Source organism: Fukomys damarensis, unplaced genomic scaffold (genome assembly GCF_012274545.1).
Source record: "Fukomys damarensis isolate Sample0158 unplaced genomic scaffold, DMR_v1.0_HiC HiC_scaffold_2, whole genome shotgun sequence".
In the NCBI taxonomy this organism is placed as follows: Eukaryota; Metazoa; Chordata; class Mammalia; order Rodentia; family Bathyergidae; genus Fukomys; species Fukomys damarensis.
In genome coordinates this window covers 23,716,134-23,737,778 of record NW_022900914.1, presented here as the reverse complement: position 1 = coordinate 23,737,778, position 21,645 = coordinate 23,716,134, and the positions used below count along the sequence as shown (strand labels likewise).

At 37.4% G+C, this 21,645-nt stretch overlaps 1 protein-coding gene across 1 annotated transcript in view; it reads right to left on the bottom strand.

The window, feature by feature from the left end:
* Nucleotides 1–21,645, bottom strand: part of Camkmt (calmodulin-lysine N-methyltransferase) — a 371,607-nt gene that overhangs the window by 35,520 nt on the left and 314,442 nt on the right. The window contains exon 7 of the mRNA XM_033763880.1: nt 15,064–15,130. Within this exon, the coding sequence (XP_033619771.1) occupies nt 15,064–15,130 (67 nt within the window). The remainder of the gene's footprint in view (nt 1–15,063; nt 15,131–21,645) is intronic.

Genomic DNA, 21,645 nt, shown 5'->3' with positions numbered 1-21,645 from the left:
ACAAAAAAAAAAAAAAAAAAAAAAGTTTAGGATTCAAAGAAGAAATCAAAACATGAACTGAAAAGTATTTTGAATTAAATGAAAACATATCAAATGTATGGAAAAATTTAGAAGAAAATTAGCAACATTAAATGCCTGTATTAGAAAAAAAAAGGTAAAGTCAATGAACTCAGTTTCTAGCTAAATAAATAAGAAAAGGACAGGTAAATTAAACGCATCATAACCAGAAAAAAAGAAGTAATAAAGACGAATGAAATGGAAAACAGAAAAAATAATTTAAAAATCAATGAAATTAGAGTTGTCAATTCTATAATATTTATAATAGCATAAACATTTTATAAAAGCATAAACATATAAAACACTTAGAGATTATTTTGACTCAATAAGAGAAATTGAATAAGACCTAAATAGATACAGACAATCCAAATAGGTAAGGAATAAAATGATGCCTTAAAAATTGGCTAACTATATTTTAAAAATGTAACTTCAATCTATATTTTGAATGATATGCAAAAATTAATTCAAAATGGATCATAATCCTACATGTACAATCTAACATTTATAAAACTTACAAATGAAAATATAGGGGGAAATCTTTGTAACCTTGTGTCAAATAAAGATTTATTAGACACACACAAGATACATCATCCATAAAAGAACAAATTGGTAAACTGAATATCATTAAAATTAAAAACATTTGCTCTTTGAAAGACACCATGAAGAGAATGAAAAGATAAGCCACCAGGCGGTGAGAAAATGTTTGCAAATCATGTATCTTCTAAAGTGCTTATTTACATTTAGGACATAAAGAATTATCAGTGTCCATAATAAAAAATAAGCAATCCAATTTTTGAAAAATGGATAGAAATTTTAATAGACACTTTACCAAAGATATATGACCCTCAAGCCAACACATAAAAATATATCCAACATTATTATGCATTAGAGAAATTTGAATTAAATTCCAATGAGAAGTCTTTCTTATTAGAAATGACTGTAATTTAAAAGACATTTATTAGAATGGCTATTTAAAAGGTTGATCATATTGAGAGCTGGCAATAATGTGGAGAAAATGTAATTCTCCAACACTATGATGGGAATATAAAATAGCACACCACTTCTGAAAAGTCTGGCATGTTCCTTAAAAAGTTAAATACATGCCTCTATATGACTTATTGATTTCACTCCTAGGTATTAACCCTATCGACACTTGTATAGAAATGTTCATAATAGCTTTATTTGTAATAGCCCAAACCTGGTAGCAATCAAAAAGTCCATCAACAAGCGAAAGAACAACAAATCCCACATACAATAGGATGCTAGTCAGGAGTGAAAGGAAAAGAACTATCGATACAAGGAACAACGTACATGCACTGCAAAATAATTTTACCGAGTATAAGACAGACTAAAATAGCATGCACTAAATGATTCTCTTCATCTAAAACTCTAGAGAGAGAGAGAGTAGAAGATTCTTTTTAGTGAGAGAAACTGGTGGTTTCCTGAGGAAGGAGGAAACTTAAAGGAGCAAAATTTGGGGTCTAAAAAGAGCAAGAGGGCCAGGTAATTAGCTCAGTGGTTCCACCACCTGCCTCGCAAGTGCAAGGTCCTGAGTTCGATCCCTGCACCAAAAATAAATAAATAAATAAAAAGAGCAAGAGAGGATTTTGGGTGGTGACAGGATTTTGGGTGGTCTCTCCATTATGGTGATGATTTCAAGGGTGTACACAGATTTCTAAACTCTAAATGTCCCGTTATTGAATGTGAATGTTAACATTTTTTTTCCAAAAAATTTTCTGAAAAAAAAAATCAGTGTACATATATAAATATAACTAGACCCCTGACCAATATGAGTTTTACAACTTAAGGCATAATGCTTATGTGTAAAAAAATGTAAAGGACAGGCCTACCAAATATCTAAACCATGTCAACATGTTGTAATTATACTGACACCAAAGTAAAATTTATGTCGTCTCCATTTTATTTCATCACAATATCAAAATTTTACTTTTGTTTGAATTTTGTTAGAATTTTACAGATAGAAATATTGCAAAACTAATCATCTATATTGAACTCCCCATGCTCTAGAAAAATCTTGATAGCTACAGTCATGCCACACCCAGTATGTTTCACAGGTGCAGCATGGCAGAAAGAATGCACGGGCTTTGGAGCTAGATTGCTCTGGCTTCAAAGACCAGCTCCACCACTTACAAGACAGCAATACGAGAGGTGTTCTGAGCATCAGTGCTCTCATCTGTAAAACAGACAATAAAAATTGCACTGTACTATTAAGCATTGAACGTGATAGAGTATATGAAAGCATTACATTATGAAAGTGTATTTTAAATAGGTGCTTGATAAATAGCAGTTTCTCCTCCCTTTCTCTTGCACTAATGTATTGTATTTTCTCATTCTGGCTTTGAGTTAAGGATTCAATCTAGAGCACAAAACCAGGTCCATTTCTGATAGGGGTTCTATTTTGTGATGCAAAACTCACACTAAAACAGTATCTCAAACAGAAAGTCAAAGTTTACAATAAAACTTAATGCTAAATAGGTTCAACCCAATTTATATTTCATTGTGGTGATCACAGAGAACTTTCCCTATAGAGATTTATAGCATTTTTCTTCACACATTCCCATGGATAATATTTCTTTGTTTGCCTTTATATTTGCAGACACCTGCTGGCAGGTCAGTGAGTTGTGATTTGAAACTACACTGCTAAAAGGCAGTTTCTCGCATACTTGCAAAAGTAGTGCAGTGATACAATTCTTTTTTTTTTTTTTTTTTTTTTTTTTTTTTGATGAAGTGAACTGAACCCAGGGCCTCACATATGCTGACCAGGCCCTCTACCACTGAGCTACATCCTCAGCCCCTGATAACAATTCTTGATCACACCTGTTAAATGCAAACAACTTAGAGTTCTTAAAACATGAGCTCTCTTACCAGTAGTAGGGGAGGCAACAGTTTTCTCTGCATGAACATAGCAGTCGTTCTTCTTTACAGAGGATTCCAAGAGCTTGCCCCAGTTCTTTCACCTCGCTTGCCCATGTCTATGTTGTCAGAGTTCACCCTGAACAGAGGGCCCATTTAAGTCATTTTCAGTGTTTACCTAAACTGGTGAATCATTGCTGCTCTTTCAAATGACTGCCTATTTGCCACTTGTCTCCATTTTTCTTCATCCTTTATAGAGTTTTAAATTGCCATATGGTAGAAGCCTCTATAATAAAGTGTTTCCAACACTTAGGAAGAAGGACACCATCTAAATCTACAACTGAAATGAATGAGCGAGGATACCAATCTGCTGACTTCCTGACTTGTGAGTCATCTATGGAGTGTTGTTGCAACCTCACTGGATGGTATGAATGCTAGCACAAAGAGAGCATTTTTGTAACTGTAAGGGGATGTTCAGGCCTATTTGGAAGAAAACACACTCAAAACAAAAGTATTACAGGTGGGCAAAAAGTTCTAAGCTGAGCCTGATTACAGAGGACTGGACATGTTGGGGAAGGTCTACCTGCATGTGACTTCACAGGCAGGATTTGGACAGAAGAGAGGAGGGAGGGCACCTTAGATGTTCCACAAGAGGCAAGGGTTTGGAGGCTGGGATAATACATAAATGTTTTGAACTCCCCAAATCTCCCAGGGCTTCATTCTCAGTGGGTGACCCTACAGAAAGCCCAAGATGACCTGATATCATCTTTTCCTCCTTCATCTCTCTCTCCTTTCCTCATCTAAAAAGCAGAAGGGTCATTCTTCCTATTAAGAAGACACTCCATACCTGTGCATTGTTGTGAGCACCCCTTCTATTCCCTCTGGGTCAGTGATTTTCAAACTTGAGTATGTATCAGAATCTTTAGTCTGTTAAAGCAACTAGATATTTGGACTTCAAGCCTAGAGTTTGGGGGTTCAGTTTCTCTGGGGCGGGCCTGAGAATCTGCCTTTCTGACACATTCCGAACAGATGCTGATGCTGCTAGCTGGGGACCGCAGCTTCAGAGGCACCAATCTAGGTCCTTGCCCATGAAATATGAAATATTTCAAATATGAAATATCCCTCTTTCGTATTTTCACAGACCTCTTCCTCGTTGGCCGTACTGGCTTTCCTGCTGAATTCTTCTCTTGAGTCAGCTTCCTCTTTTCCTTGCTTTGCCTTTGCCACAAACATTCTTGTGGAAGTAGATAGTTTCGCCTCCCTTTTTCCTTTGTCTTCCTAATTCCTAAAGAGCCTATCACAGTGCCTTCCACATAGCAAACACTAAATCACATTTTATTCCATTAAGTTGAGAACATTGGACAAAAATAGTTGCTCAGCAAATTTTTTAGGCAAAAAAGTTATTTATTAACAAATTCCATGTCCCTAAAGAAGAACTTATGCAAGACAGACACAGCACACCACACACACACACACACACACACACACACACACACACACACACACACGGTCCAGGAAGCAAGGCAATACTATAAAAGAGATTTAAGCAATATGTCTGGGTCTCCATTTTCTCTCCAAATCTAAAACTAATTTTCTCAACCTGTAAAATATTAGCAGTTGAGAGAGGGCAATTCTTCATTCAGTGGATTGTTGCTTGCATTGCAGGGTGTGTGTGATCTCTGCTCCCCCCCAGTACTAGTAATGATCTCTAGTTACTCTGGAAACCAAACTAAATGTCTCATATGATTACAAACAGAGTGCAGAGGTGAACACATGGACGATCTCTGGTTGAGAAATGCTGTTGGATTAACCCCGAGGTCTTTTCCAACTCTGATGTGTGCTTCTGGTCAATAAGAAACTAATCAGATTATTCTCTTATCTATATAATTTTTCCCTGTCAACATCCATATACGTCTTCAATAAGATGACACAACAAAAATTCAGAGTCCAAAGTGGGGAATAACAGGCTCCTTCACATAGAAAATATAAAGAGACTTGTTCTTCCCTAAAGACAAGCAGAAGAGACCCATAGACTTCCCTTTGTACTTTTGGTTTACTAATCTGAGCGGCAATCTAGGGATATACAGTGTGCTTACAAAGTGTAAAAGAGGTGATCAAAAGATACAGTGAAAATGATAGGATAAGCTTGTCTGAAGCAAGGTAGAGTATTTTAACATTTTAAGGGAGATTAATGCCAATGTGTCTTTAGTGGGCTATATTTTTTAATTTAAACATTTATGAAGCTTCCTTGCCCTCACTGTATGATTGTCCTCATTGATCCAACATTTCTGTCAAAACATTACAGTGTGGCCTTATCTACCTTATACCGGATCTGGCACCATGTGACTTCTGGCTCTTTCCCAAATTCAGCATGACCATGAACGGTAAATGTTTTGAATTGGTTTAGGACATATGGACAATTCAGGGCCATCACAGCACAACTAAACACATTCACTAAAAAGGAATTCTAGGGCTGGGGATTTAGCTCAGCGGTTCCGCGGCCTGCCTTGCAAATGCAAGACCCAAGTTTGATCTCTGGTATGGAGCGGGGCAGGGGGGTCTACAACAGCTTCAGAAAGTGGCAAGAGCCAGGTGTGGTGACACATGCCTATAAACCCAGCACTTGGGAGGCTGAGGCAAAACTGCTGGGAGTTTGATGCCAACCTGGCTTACATAGTGAGTTCAAGACCAGTGTGACAGCTGGAACTACAATGTGAAATCCTGCCTTAAAACAACAACAAGAAGTGGCCAGAACAGTGAAACAAATATGTTTGAAGCAAGGAGAGTATACTGAAGGGGATTGATGATAATGTGTCTTTTACTGTAATGCATTTTTTAAAAATGTAAACATTCACATTTTTAAATCACACCTCATAGTCTGTGCTCCAGACATATTGGAACCAATGAAGGAGATTGTTAAAATGTCAGGTTCTGGGCCGGGGATTTAGGTTACTGGTTCAGCGGACCCAAGTTCAATCCCCAGTACAAACAAAACAAAAACAATGTCAGATTCAGAAGTCTCAACTCCATGGAGTCTCATCCCTCAAGGTTGGTCTGATGCCCAGAAACCTGGGTTTCTGAACCAGGCACCAAAGGTAACTCCCACAAGATGGGCCACGGACCACATTGACAAAGGCTATTCCACAGGATCTCCACCTATATGTATTTACACTTAGAATATATTTTAGCCACAGGCCTAGGCTTTAGTTTAAAGCATCAGGTTTTTCTTTCTTGCTGTTTTTTTTTTTTTTTTTTTTTTTTTTTTTTTTTTTTTTTTTTTTTTGTACCGGGGATTGAACTCTGGCCCTTGTGCTTGCAGGCAGGCACTGAAACCACTGAGCTAAATCCCTGGCCCCATCAGGTTTTTTTTAAACAAGAAATTTTAGAGAGGATATCACTCTAGGAAACTAATAGTGGCCCAAAAGACAGAATTTATTTATTTACTTTTTTGGTGCTGAGAATTTGAATCTGAGGGCCTTGTTTCTAGACCAATTTTAAACCTGATGGCAGCTCTATGTTCTGTCTGAAACTCATCTGAAAGAAACTTATTTCAGGGTCCAAAAGGAAGAAAGACTAACATTCAACCCCCCATCACACTGGTGACTGGTTAAAGAGGACTGGCAAGGGCTTTAAAAACTTGGAAAGGTATTAATTATTTTACTCATTATTTTTTACATCTCAAATACCTCTGATTCTATAATTATGACAGCTGATTAATGAACAGAGTAGCAAAATAAAGTGACAACAAAATATTAGAACTAATGAATTGGAAATTACAACTATGTGCCATTTAATATAAAATTATTGCATTTTGATGTTTTCATTCCTTTTCTTTATTTTTCAAGTCTATGTACTTTCAATTGCAGCATATTTACTAACACAGAAATTTCACTATTTTAACCACTATGACTCAAATTATCATGTATAAAATAATGGGGTAAACATTGTTCTGTTTTAGAATTATGATAGCAGTGCAGGGTGACCCACAATGAGGTGGCTCAAACAATATAAAAAGCTTATTTTGTGAAGCTATCCTGTTAGCAGCCATGGAGTATTACAAAGGCAACACAATAAAGAAACTATGGTTCAACTTCACCGATGAATGCCAACACAAAAAGCCTAGATAGCATGACATACTGTTGGCAGGAACATGATACTGTCCAGCCAGTCTGGCAGTTCTTCAAAACATTAAATATAAAGTTATTACATGACCATAAAGAAATGAAGTTTGTATAAAAATCTGTACACAGGGGCCAGAAATGCAGCACAGTAAGAGTACTGGCCTAGCAGCTACAAGGTACTGGGTTCGTCATATAACATAGACAAAAATAATTATAGTAGCCTTATCCATAATAGCCAGATTATGGTCACTAATCAAAATGGTCACTAATGAGTAAATAAATAAAACATGGTATATTGGAATATTATAGAATGTTCCAATATATAGCATAATGGAATATCATTCAATCATGAAAAAAGATAATGACAAAGACAAATGTCCCAATATATACTGCAGCATGGATAAAGCCCCCAAATACTATGTTAAGTGATAGAAGCCAAATGGGAAAAACTACATATTGCTTGATTCTATTTATATCAAATAACTAGAAAAAAAAATCAAATGAACGGAGACAGAATAAGTTCATGGTTGCTTATATCTGGGAGAGAGGAAAGGTAAAAGAGCAGGGGATGGGAAGTCACTAATGATAGGCACAGGGTTTCTTTGGGGGATGATGAAAATGTCCTAGAACTGGTAGTGGTGGCTGCACAACTCTGAACATACTAAAAGTCACTGGATTGTATTTTTAAATGTGTGAATTGTATAGTATGGGAGTTATATATCAATAAAATTCTTTAAAAATCCCAGATAACATTATTAAAATATAGCTGAATTGGGCTGAGGATTTAGTTCAGTAGTTCCACCACCTGCCTCACAAGCACAAGGACCCTAGTTCAATCCCTGGTTACAAAACAAAACAAAAATACAACTGAATTAAGAATTAAGACACTGTGATCAAATTACCAGTTCTGCAGAGATACTTTACAATTATGAAACCTGTTAATACAATTTGTCATAGTGAAATAAGAAAAGCAATATGATCAACTCCAAAGATACTGACAAGACATCTGCTAAAGTTCCATATTTATTTATAAAACCTCAAAATAGGAATCAACACAAAAAATTCCTTAACAAGATAAAATTACTATAAATATCAATTCAAAAGCTAATGCATACTCAATAGTGAAATATTAGAGGATTCTCAATAAACTTGGACTCAAAGTTAATCATTATGGACATCTTTATCCAATTTAAAAAAAAAGAGAAAAAAGTAGAAGAATCAGAAAGTAAAATTTTTCATCATTTGTAGGTGATGTGATTGTTTATTTGGAAAACTCAAGAGGATAAATTGGCAAGGTATTAGAAATAACCAGGATGCAAAAATGATTAAGCATTTACTACACAAAACCCTATGGCACTTATATATCTATGTAAAAACAACTAGTTCGAAAACATAATGGATAAAAAGATTGCACTGATAGGACAAACAAAAAGGATAGTTTCCCAACTTAACAGAAGAGATGTAAATGCTAGTAAAATACCTAAAAAACTTAAATAAAAAAGCACACTGTTTTTCAGTAGGAAGACCAAAAGTCTTTAAAATGTCAAGCCTGAGAAAATTAACATATAAATTCATTTCAATCACAATACAATGCCAATAGTATAGAAATATCAACAGAATTTTAGAAAATTCTGAAAGGAAGGAATCTTATCAAGTGATTAGTCTTAACTAATGTGAAAACATATTACAAAGTTATAATAAATCACACAGCTTGCTAGAAATACATAAAAAATAAAGTTCTGAAAATAAAATTCTGAAAATGTATTTTGTAGCTATTCTTGAAAATGTATAATATATGCTCAAGTGTATTTCCCTGAAACATTGTATTAGCAAAATACTGAAAATAATGTTTATTACTAAGGTAAAAATAAATTATTAGCAGTGGATTATAATGTGGCCCATTCTCTAAAAATGTTAAGATTGTACCTACACAGTTTTAAGTGAAGAACTTTAAACACTGTTATGGCTTGTACCTAGATGTCCCCCCAAAGCTTCATGTGATCCTAAGGGGGCTTTTTGGAAGTGGCTGGATATAGAGTGTGTAATGTTGGGATTAAGGATGTGATCCTGTGATTGATTCACATTGTAATGCTAGGATTAAGGGTGGATGGAATATAGGGACAGAGACAGCTGCTGTTGTTGCTGATAGTCACTTGCTGCTTGTTCCTTCTTTGCTGATTTTGTTGCCTTCTGGCCATCATGAACTGTTTCTCTTCTGTGATGTCCCTCTGCCATACCACCCTGTTTTGGAGCCAGCCAACTATAAACTGAAATCTCTACAAACTGTGAGCCAAAGTAACCTTTTCCCCATTTAACTTTGGGTGTTGGGTATTTTGTCTCAGCAATGAGAAAAGTAACTAAGACAAAAAACAAAGTCATTTTTATTGATAAGTAACTTCTATGATGTAAAGTTCTGGGAAAGAGGAAAGATTTTTCTCTTAAAACCAGAAGAGATTTTCACAGATTATCAGTAGTCTGATACACAATCTAGCCATTAGTACAGAACCCAGCCTATTTTGGGGGAGTGAGGCTTGACCGTGGTAAAGAGAAGAGATTGGTAAATCCAGAACCAACACAATGTTATTCTATAAGATTATTTTTAATTAGTGTGGCTTAAGGAGGCCCCTAAAAATAGTGTCACCAAATTTTAAAATCGTGCATTTTTAATACAAAAAGGAGAACTGTATCAAAAGAGCTGAGACTGGGTAACATTCCCATGGGAGTTGGTTTCTTCTGTGCAAAACTCTTAGTAAGGACATGAGCCCTTCTATAAAAGTATCAGGCAAATCAACAACGTTATGTTAGTAAGAGAAAGTACACACAATAATTTCACTCCCTCATATCTGAGATAGCAAGAGAAGTAAATGAGACTGTGGCATCTCTAGAATTCTCAACAATTCTCAAGGTTCTGTTACCATACTTCTGGCAAAACTCACTAACAGGTATGTTTTATCAGAAAAATTTTTACAGAGTCTTCAGCTTCCTTATCTCAGTTACCTTCTACTAACCTTCCTCTTCAACCTGACAAAGAACAGATAAATGCCTCCTCATACTGTCAGTTTGTCTACAGATACTGCAGGCGTATACCTGAGAAGCCCGTCCTGAAATGAAAGTCAGCTATCTGATATAGAAACGGATGTCTGACTCTCTAGAGCTTGACTTTCTTCTACTAAAGAATGTTTAGTTCCATAAGGCTTATGGATTCATGTCTTTCAAAATGTACTCCAAATAATTAAACCTTTCATATATTAGGGTTCAAGTACATTAATTGCTTCAGGGAATACAAAAACATATTAAAAAGAACACTTGCTTCAAGAAATTTATATGTTCCCTCCCAAGAATGTCAACCACAGGGAGGAAGGGACTTTCTCAGTCTTGTTTACCACTACATCTCTAGCACCTAGGACAGCATTTGGCAAACAGGAGCCACACTAGTATTTGTCAAAAAATGAATGAAGCAGTAAGCAGAAACAAAGCCAACATGTTCTAAAAAAAGAGAGAGAGAATATGCATGTGAATCTGTGGTACTGTTCTAAGATCAACAGAAGTTAAAGAACAGATTAGGGTAGACTGCAGTAGACTGGGAAGATAGGGGAAAATGGTAAAGGAGCCCTCCTAGAAGGAAGAAGTTAGATGGATGAAGAGGAGGGTGACCAGACTAAGGCCAGCGATGCAAAGACCAAATGTATTGGGAGGAGAGTGAGGAGGTGCTAAGGTTTCAATGTAGCTCCCAAAGTCCACGTGATAAAGCCTTCATTCCCAGGTGGTACTACTGGAGGAGATGGAGCCTTTAGGAGGAGAGGCCTAGTAGGAGATCTACAAGTCTTTGAAGGGGCTTGTTGGATCCTGACTCCTTCCTTTTTTTGCTTCCATGAGGTGGGAGTTTTGCTATGCTGCATGCTCTTCACCCCAATCTACCAGCGACCCAACGTATTGGGTCCATCCAATCTTGGAATGGAATCTCCAAAGTTAAATATCTCAGGTATTTTGTTATAGTGATGGGAAGTTGAGTGACTGAAGAAAAAGGTGTGTGGGGTGGTGGTGGATAAATAGGACGAAGAGGTTGATGGCAGAATGCAGAAGGCCTGGAAAGAGCAGCAATGGGATCCCATTTGGCTGGGACATACATTTTAAAACTCACTTCCACCTGCCCCAGTTCAATTACTGTAGGAAATTAAGAGCCAGAGAAGAGCTGAATCTTAAACAGCAACAAGGAAATGGGACCAATAGCCAATCCTAGGGCCACATAAATGTAAAATCTGGGTTTTAAAAAGTCATAAAATAGGCTCGACAGTTTATTAGAAATTATCAGTGAATGATAAAAGTCACAATTTAAATTTGCTAGCAACTTTCACACAAATAGATTATTTTCTTAACTGACACTCATTTTTAACATCACAGTAGGGTCAATTTAATAGAATTTTTAAAATATTATAACTAATATTAATCTGAGAATGATGCTATTCACTAATTCTGGAAGACCTAGAAAAATGCAGACGTCAAACGCTCCAAATGGTTCTTTGTTAGGTAGTCACAATTTTGAAGACAGCTTCAGGTAAACCCAATAATTGAGGTGCTGTAAATATCCTTGCTCTTTCATTAATCTTTAGCTATAGTTAGTAGTACCGTTTCTTTTGTTCAATAACTACTCTCAATAACTCCATATTTAGGTTCCTAAAGGCAGAGAGCCTTGGACATATTTGTTAAATGAATGGATGGCTGTACCGATAGGTGAATGAATGAGCCATCAAATGACTGTAATAATATCTCTGAACTGTAATGTGTAGAATGCTTTGTATATCCTGGATCCAGCCAGAGTTGAGGCTTCTGGGCATCTACAAACATGTCTTTCAAACTTAGCAACAATCAGACTAGGATAAAAATAGACAGAGTAAGGAAGAATGAGAATCAGTATGAGAGGGAAAGAAGTTACTCTGGGCAAGGATTTTTATGTAAGCAGGGTACTTATTGCAATCCTACTGAAGCTTAATATCAGAGGCCCTCCCTCTGAGAGGCCCTTTCTAAGGAGCCTTGAGAATGTGTTCATTTGGTCATATATTCCCGTAAAATTCACCAAAGTAAGGTATAACTGAGTTCATCCTCCTAAAAAAGGGCCTCAAAATAAGTTTCAGGCCCCACACAACCTGAGTCTGCCCCTGTGAGAGGTACGAAAAGGTCAGTGGCCGGAGAAAATAGGCAGCTTTTCATTACTGTGTCAATTTATAAACAGGAAAGGTTTGCTGTGGATCACGGTTGTGAGGATTTGAGCCCATGGTCAATGGCCCATTGCTCTTGGGGCTGTGGCAAGGTGGTATATTATGGCAGGAGTATGTGTCAGAGGAAGCTGCTTGCCTCATTGTGGCTGGGAAGTAAAGACAGAGACAGCAAGGAGCTGGGGTGCCAACATCCCTTGAAAGGTACATTCTAAATGACCTAGCTTCTAGCCAGTGGGCTCTACCTTCCGAAGGCACTACCACCTCCCAGCATCACCACAGGCTGGGACCAAGCCTTTAGCATGTAGGCCTTTGGGGGACACTTACCCAAACCACAGCAGTTACTAAGAACCCTGTCTGAGCAGGGGGACAGGAGGAGCTTGGGGGTGCCAGTCACATTTCTGGGCAGCTTCTTCTTTTCTAAAAATGCTATTTCTTAGGCTCACAGTTCTTGTATCACGACTTTCCTTTCAGCTTTTACATCTCCTTTGCAAATGAAGTCACAAGAGACATTCAGCTGTTACAAACTTCATGTCAAGCTTTGAAGTGCTTTTTAATAGCAGAAATATTTGGCTCACGTGTGGGCTTTGTAGCTATGGTAAATACCTCTTAGTTATCTGTCGCTACTGTTATTTCACACCTCCAATTTGGAGGAGAAATTCTGCATATGCATTGAGGCACTAAAAAAGAATATTGAACTATATCTTAGCTCTTTTGTGAATGGTTTCCTTTCATTTCTTTTCTCATGGAACTAATACGTTCATCACATTGTACTAGTTCTGGGTGGGAAAGCAGTGGATGGAAGAGGAATGCTGATTATTACATCACTGGTTGGCAGTTTCCTTTAGCTGCTTGAAGGTTAAGTGGTCAAGTAGCTCCTTAATACAAGATCAAGGCATCTCGCGGACTGATTCATCCACCTGTTTTCTGGCAAGTGCTTTAGTAGACTTGGGATGAAATGCTTGCAGTGGCTTAAGGAGAAGAAACTGACCACAAATAGAATGAGATAAAGATGGGAAGGTGGGGGCTGAAGGAGAAAACCCTTTCATCTTAGAGGTTCCTGGTGAGCACTGAAATATAGACTGTATGTTCAAATACATATCAGAGCCACATATTCAGAAATTGCATTTTTTAAGAAGAGAAAAATAAAAACGAAGGCCATGTCTGAAGCATTTGGGATCTATCCTGCATTGAACAACATTCTGCTGCTTCATATAACTTAATTATTTGACAAAGAGATGATAGAAAATGCTGTAAGTTAAACACTTGACATTTTTATTTCTTACAATACATTTTAGATGTCTAGATATGTTTATTAATTAGTGATTATTAACACCCAGTAAACAACATTTTGTCTTGTAAAAAACACAATCTCTTTTCACAGCATGAAGCTGAAATCTATTATTCCCTGATTCCATATGCTGAAACACACTCAAATGGTCACAAATGACCTTAAGCACTAAATAAATGTAAATGAGGACAACACAGAAAATGCACTTTTGATTGATAACTAAAAGACTAGGTTGAAAATCAGGTCCCAAATGAAGAGTTCTCTCCAGAATGGACAGCCATCTGTACTGTGGAGGGAAGGCTGGCCAGAGAAGGAGGAAGGCATGGGGACAGCAGGCTCTTTCTTTCTATGGACCTGCCTGAGGTTCTGTGGGAAGATAGTGTGTCCATTTATACAAGAAAAGCAGAGCATACTGCCCCCCACGGCAGGCCATCAGCCAATATGGAACATCCTGATGCAGGATTTAAAACTATATACGTATATAGACATTTCACTGAATTCACCAACTAATACAAGAGAAACAGATTATTGCTATTCCATAACCTGATACCAGTATATTCACCACTTTGGCTTTTAAGCATGGCTCATCTCAAACTGGGCAAAAGGGGCAGGAGATTGTCCCTAGCAAAAGGGAAGATGTAAAATACCAAAGGATAACCGATTAACAGTAATACATAAAATATTAAAAATAAAATTGCTCTTCTAATAAAGTTTAGAATTAAACGCATTTAAGGAAATTGCAGAAGAACAGATATTCCATGTGATAACTACATGATTATTCATTCCTTCTAGGTCTATTGCCAAAGGGTTAAAATAAAATGTAGCACCAGGGAACACACACCACTGTTTTGGTTGAGGCCAAGGATTTCTCCTAGTCCAAATAAGAGTGAAGAGAATCTAAATGGGAATGGATAAACAGATTATTTCAAAATCACAGAATAGAGCAGGTTTCTCAATCCCAGCCCTACTGACATTTCGGCCCAGATACTTCTTTGTTGCTGGGGACTGTCCTGTGCACTGAATGACTTGGGTGATAATTTTGGCCTCTACTCACTAGATGCCAGTAGCAGCACTGTCCCTTCTCTCTTCAAGTCTTGACAGCAGAAAATGTCGCCAGAGAACCTCAAATCCCCTGGTGAATAAAACTGCCCCAGGTTGACAACCACTAGAATGGAGTAATTTAAGGAAGTCCCAGGCTGAGCTTCTCCCAACCTCATATTATTCAACCTCAATCCTTAAATCATCCCCAACCCAGTGTTTAATATACTTACCTTCAGTTTCCTCAGCTATTACTGGAAATAATGAGTATCTGTCTGCTCAGGGTGCTCATGAGCATTAAATGAGATAACAGCTGTACAGTGCTTAGATTTAAAACAATGCCTGACAAAGTGCTCAATAAATGTTAGCTATATTTATGTTTAGTAATCACCAATAGTGTAAAAAAAAAAAAACAAACCCAGTATACCCAGTTTCAACTAGAATGTTTTAATACAGAAAGGTATCTTACCAGCTTGATATTTTCTGAGTCTTAAACACACCAGCCTTCTGATTCCTTGCAATGATGTCTCCCACATCTACAGGACACAGTTAAGAAAATCTTGACAGTGATTGGCAACTGACTCACACAGTCACAACAGTGACCTTCTTATCATAATGGGATCAACACAGCAAAAAAAGAGGAGTTACAGAGTATGAGGCAGAAGAGTATAGCCTTGCCTCCACCACCAAATGCTGAATCACCACAAGCAAGATCTTCATTCTGTAGGCTGCAGTTTTGTCGCCCTTGAAATATACATCCGGGTAATGTCCCAGCAATCCCCAGAGTTGGGGCGTCAGTGGAGAACAACTGCTACATGGTGCCAGGCCCCACTTGCTGGTAAAAGCTAGGAGTTCAATGCCTTCAGGTCAGAAGGGAGAGCGATGTCAACCTGCAGAGATGCTCCAAGTTGAAATATTTCCAGTCTCCCAAATTCTAGCAGGGAAGGTGGCAATGAGCAGCAGGGAGATGTGGGGCAGTTAAGAAAAAGGTGAAGAAAAGCTTGGAGCATCTCGGGGAGAAAATGAATTACTAAAGAAGAGTGTCAGTCTAGTGAAAGGCCCTTCGAAGAACTGTCCTTGAAGATGTATGGTTTGGCCTGTGGCCATCTCCTGGCATGGAAGGACTATGGTTAAAGACCCATGTTCACTGAAGGGATGTGCCTGGGCCCATGGGAAAATACCAGGTTTCATCACCAGGAAAAGCTGGACCTCAGATCAACTGATTTTGCTTCAATTTCTGGGTACTACAAATCTCATAACTGTTGCTCTGTCTTTGCTATTGCCCCTGTGCACATCAGGACCTAATGTCCTAACTCTGGTGACAGTAAGAGTTTCTATGGCATACAGTTTCTGTACTAACCCCTGTTCCTGGCTTCATATTTTCCTGGCTTTCTAATTCCAATTGTTCTTACTTTTGTATTTATTGTGCATGGTATGTTCCATGTATTACTGCAAGAAGCCTCAAAATCCCCCATTTGGAACAAGGCAGGTTTAAATAAACAAGAAATAAAATATTTCCAGTGAAGGCTGCAAGCTGAACTAAATTGGGCCCATGGGGAGGACACCAAGCAGACAAGCGATGTTCCCCTATTGCTCAGAAAAACAGATTTCCTGAATACTCAAAGCAAGCATTGGCCAAGATCTCCCTGCAAGAACAGAGCCACAGGACTTTTTAACCCAAATCTCTGCTTGAACCACCAGGCACACCCATTTCTTCTCTGAGTGAATAAGCAGGTACTGTGATAGCTTTCTTCCCCCAGGAGTGGGTAGGAAAAATCAATTAGGTCTCCTAATGAAGGGCTTTGTTGAGGTTTACAAAAGTGCTATAATGCAGACTTTTTTTTTTCCGGGGTGAACTTTCCTGTATGCAAATTAAATACCGTTAAATTACATTCATTAAAAAATAAAGGAGACTAATTTGCCTACTTGTTTTGATTAACTAAAATGACACATCGGCCTACAGTTCTGTCTATTTCAGGAAGAAAGTATTTCAGGAAAGTCTTCTAAATGAAATGCCTGGCAGAAAAGGACAGCTGACATCTTTATTCTGAGAAGAACAAAATTAGTAAAGAGTCAACTGACAACTGTTTTTGATTAATTTTCCCTCACATCAGGCCACACCCTACTCAGCGTTTCCATGGCATCCAACTGTAGGCCATAATGTGCCTGGTACACCTGTAGCGTCATATGAGTACATGACTAATCTATCAAGCAAAACATATTATTTTGTTAGTGGAGGTATTACTTTTTAGAAAATAGTCACAGGGAAGTTAAATTATATAACTCAGAGAACCTATTAATAATTTTTAGTAAACATTTTAACACTATATACTTTCATACAATTTATAAACCCATGACTCCAGGTGGTCAAGCTGAAGCAAGCATATGTATTTATATATTCTGGAAGCAAATTTTTTTTAATGAAAATTTAACAGCAGTATTTAGGCTGCTTTATTTTTAGAACTGGGCAGGGAATATATTTTGTGGTTTAGAAGGCATTTTTGATATTAAAACAAGTATGAAGAGCAAAATGGCAGTCACATTTTAAATATTACCTTAAATAAATTCTGATATTCTGCTCCCCACCCTTTCAAGTCAGATTTTGATGGTTCGTCTGGATGGCATTGTGTCCAATAATAGATTTCTATCATCCTTCCATGTCACCTCAGGGTAATGAAGGAAATCCAATCAAATCCAGTCAATATGTCCAGAATAGTGCTCAACACAAGTCACGCTCTCTGCAACCTACCTTATGGAAAACTTCGGTGGGAGGGGCTGGGTGCAAAGAAAGCCTCAATGTGATTTCTGATTAAGTGGATACAGCAATCACCTCTGATCCCCCTGTCTGGGCAACTGGACTTCCAGAGCTGCAGGACATACGCTGGGGGCTAACAGGGAAGCAGAATCCCATCTCTAGATTTTCCTCTCAAACAAAGCGTGGTTCAGGAGTGGGGCTCCATTTTAATTTTGTTTCATTTGATTTTTATTCCTAAAAATATAATTGTATGTAATAGCCATAATAGTCATTTAAACAGACTCTATTATTTGTATATAAAATATTGTTTCATACATTAGCCTCCTCCTGCAATTAGTGATCGCTTTATTTATAGGTAGTTGTACATACATCCTGATGGTATTATTCTTTAAGTAAGAAAATATTTTAAAAATAAGAATGTAATGCATTAAGCCGGGCGTGGTGGCGCACGCCTGTAATCGCAGTACTCAGGAGGCTGAGGCAGGAGGATCGCTGTGAGTTCGAGACCAGCCTGGCTTTCATAGTGAGTTCCAGGTCAGTCTCAACTACATAGTGAGACCCTGTCTCAACCCTCCCCCAAAATATATGTAATGCATTACTCTGTTGGTATCTTTATTCATTGGTACATTAAAAATGAAACTGTAAGATTACAATATAAATCCTATTAATTTTTATCTCTAAAGCATTTTTTAAAATATTCATTGTGCAACATTTACTGACTTAAGGTTGTCTACTATTCTTAACTATGCTTATTACTCCAAAGAACTGAGGGAGCAACACACACATAGGTCTACAAGCTCTCTGTTAGCAACACCAACTGTTATGTTCGTGCATGACAGGCCTCTTTTTCTAGAGAGTGCTGAGGAAATGCAAGATGACACTCAGCCAGTCATTCTCATTTTTGGTGAGATAGGATGGCTTCATGGGAAGCAACACACCTTGAAGCAAATCAACCTGGCTTTCAGCTTTGTGGCTTTGAGTAAATCAACCTCTTTGAGCTCCATCTCTAAAGCAAAATAATGATACCTAGTTTATAGGCTTAATGGGATGCTCCAAATGATAGGCCCAGCACACAGTAGGAGCCTAATTCACACCAATTCATCATTTTATTTGAATAACTTAGGCAAAAGCTTTGATAGGACAAAAAGGTTAGTGATGATAACTAAAACAAGGTTTACCAGTTAGGCTTTATTTTCTGTCTCTGTTGCTCAGAGCTAAGTATGTGAATATTTATATTGTAAAATTGAAATGAATGGAGAGAATCAAAAAACTTCTCTCTCTCCCCCTCCCTCCCTCCTTACCTCTCTCCTTCTCCCTCCCCTCTTTCCTGGTACCAGGGATTGAACTCAGGAACTTGCACTTGCCAGGGAGGCGCAGTGCCACTGAGTTACATCCCCAGCCCTGGATTAAAGAACTTTTGCCCTGTAGTTTTTCTAGTGTCTTTCTCATGTATAAATGTACTGTAGCTGTAGCAAAATCTGTACCTCACAAAGACAGGGACTATATCTTTGTTGTCCACTTCTGTATCTTTAGCACCTGAAGTGGCATACAATTTACTGAATTAATTTAAATTTAATTTTAAAAGATATTTGTTGAGCTGCTACCTGAGATGAAGTAGATAGAGTTTACTTATGACTCAGCCAGTAGATAGAGGTACAATTGGCATCACTATTGGAGAAAGGGCTTGGACGCAGGATAATGGCTTGGGAGTCCCAAGTTCCCAAACATCCACAGGAAGCTTCGCTTATTAAATGTACATATCAAGGATTCTGTTAATAAAATAATGTTAAGCCAGGAATATCTCCTTTCAAAAGTATAGGAGATTTGTGTATTTTTGTAGAATCCTGAGCTCCAAATCATGATGTAGACAGTGCACTATGGCAATGAGATGCTTGAGTCAAGAATACAGAGAAATGGGTCAGTAAGTACGCAAATATTCATCGGATAACACACTAGACTTTTACTAAGGATGGATCAAAGCAGGGTGCAAGCACTGGGTGAGTTAATAATTGGATCCAGAGAAGTTTGCTCACCTTTAGTTATTCTACTTTTATCTATTATGAGTTGGAAAAGGTTTTGCTTTAATAAAATCTCAACATAGCATTTCACTTCCTAATATTTATGCATTGTCATCACCAGCTACAAACCTTGTTGACCAATTATTATATGTAGGTGCTTGGAGATTTCTTTACCAAAAGAAGAATGCCAAAGAAAAAGGAATACATTTCTCATTCTAGAATAAATCTGAGAAATAATTTAATTTCCAATTTATTCTCTGATCTCTTGGGCGTAGAAATAAAATTGTATTGATAGGAAGAGACATTTCTCAATCAGGGGGCTCTGTGTTACACAGAGCAATATGGTTTAAGGACCAAGCAGAGCCTCCAGGAATCCTACCCATGAATTCTGAGAAAATATTTAAGACAGGAAATTCATTTTACCTCAACTCTTAATCTCTTTCCAGATAGCTCTGCTTAATAAATCTTCTGATCAACATCTAGATTTTCAGGGCCAATGTAGAAAGTTCTAGAAGACACTGCCAATCCATTTGATACATTTTAGGAAGATAATAAGTAAACTCCCAACTGGTTGACAAGCTTCTCTGATATAAAGATTCAGAGCAAATCCATTCACCACCTCACATAGTTAGAAAATAGAAATAGCAGAAGATTAAAAGGAAAACCAAAAAATGTTATTTGTCTTCTTAAAAGGTTAAAAAAAATCAAAATCTTAAAAGCTTAAGAGACTAGAAAGTTGGATTCATTAAATTCAGAAGCCAAGAATAACAAAAATAATTTTTAAAATGATGAGAATAACATACAGGCCAATACTCAGATGTGATGTGTGACTGCCAGGTCGATTTTCAATTACATTTCACTGATGTATTCATTTGTTTCTTAATATGCTCATCTTGCCCATTAAGAATAATTAGCAGCTTTGCTTAGAGATTTTCTGGCTTCTGGCAATGTTTCTCCCCGTTTTTTGTTGACATCCACTTTTACTTTTTAGAAAGTAATTTTTGGATAATATCCCACAACTGCTATATAATTTAGGCTTCCTAAATTTTTAAAAGGAAGATGTAAACAGTAATTTTTAAATGAGTTTGTTTCGATCTATATGCATCAATAGTATGCGATTCGGTGAATTAGTATTCTTACAGAAAGTGGGCACATAGAAAGGAGAAAAATTCTCTCATATTAACTTCACTCAGTAAAACAGATTATAACGGATGCCTATTGTAAGCTCTGTTAGCAAGTCAAGAACAACATTAGTATTAAAAGCAGGAAAAACACATTGCCAATTTTAAGGCTTGATTCATGCTTTTTTCTCTTAATTAAAAAAAATTAGATCTAGTTACCACAGAAAAAGGCACACAAACGTAGAACAACTGCATGATAAAAACTGAACTCTATCAGTAAAGTCCTAAGAGATGAAATAAAACACACAACCAGTTTTGGTCTGCATCCTGAAAGGACCTACTTTATCTACATTGTAAAGTTCTTCCCCTCCTGCCCTTTGGCACCCCGCTATATTAAACCCATTGTAAAACCCAGCACAATAAAGCACTCTCAGGGCTGAGCTTCTGAGGACCAAATGTTAAAAATCCATTTTCTTGGGAGGGGGCTGTACCAATCATTTCTTTGAAAGGCCGGCAGAGTGAATGCAGAATCTGAGATTTCCTCTCTGATTTCAAGAGCTGGCATGGCATCTATGCTGTGAAGCAAAGGTGTTGTAATTAATGACATTAGCCTTCCTTCCCATCTTTGGAAGCCCTGTAGTTAGCTCAGTCATAATTTTAGTACATTTAAATTTACATACTGACTGCAGATGCTTCCTATATTTTGATAAAAGTTCTAATTAGTTTCTGATGCTATTAAATAAGACACCCGCTGACTTGAGAAAAATCTCAGGTCACCAGACTCAATCTGAAAGTTTCTGTGGCCAAAATAGGCTTCTCTTGTTCACTATTCCTGGTTTTATTCCCCTGATGACTTTCTTCGGGGCCTGAGCTGGCATACCTGAGCTTCCTCTTGTTCTCTGTTCTCCCTGACATAAGGAGGAGGAGCACAGTGAAATGATACATGCAGAGAATAACTCTGAATAAGGCAGAGTGAATGAAACAACATCAGCTCATCTTCAGGAATATTTTGAAAAACTTTCGACAGTCTCAGGATCATGATTAAAATCCTGCATTTTAAAAAAGGAAGCACCTTTCGTGATCTCTTTCCCTTGTGTGAAAGGCCAAGATTCTGATTGGCTGTTTTTCCTTCCTGATTTTTTTTTTTTTTTTTTTTG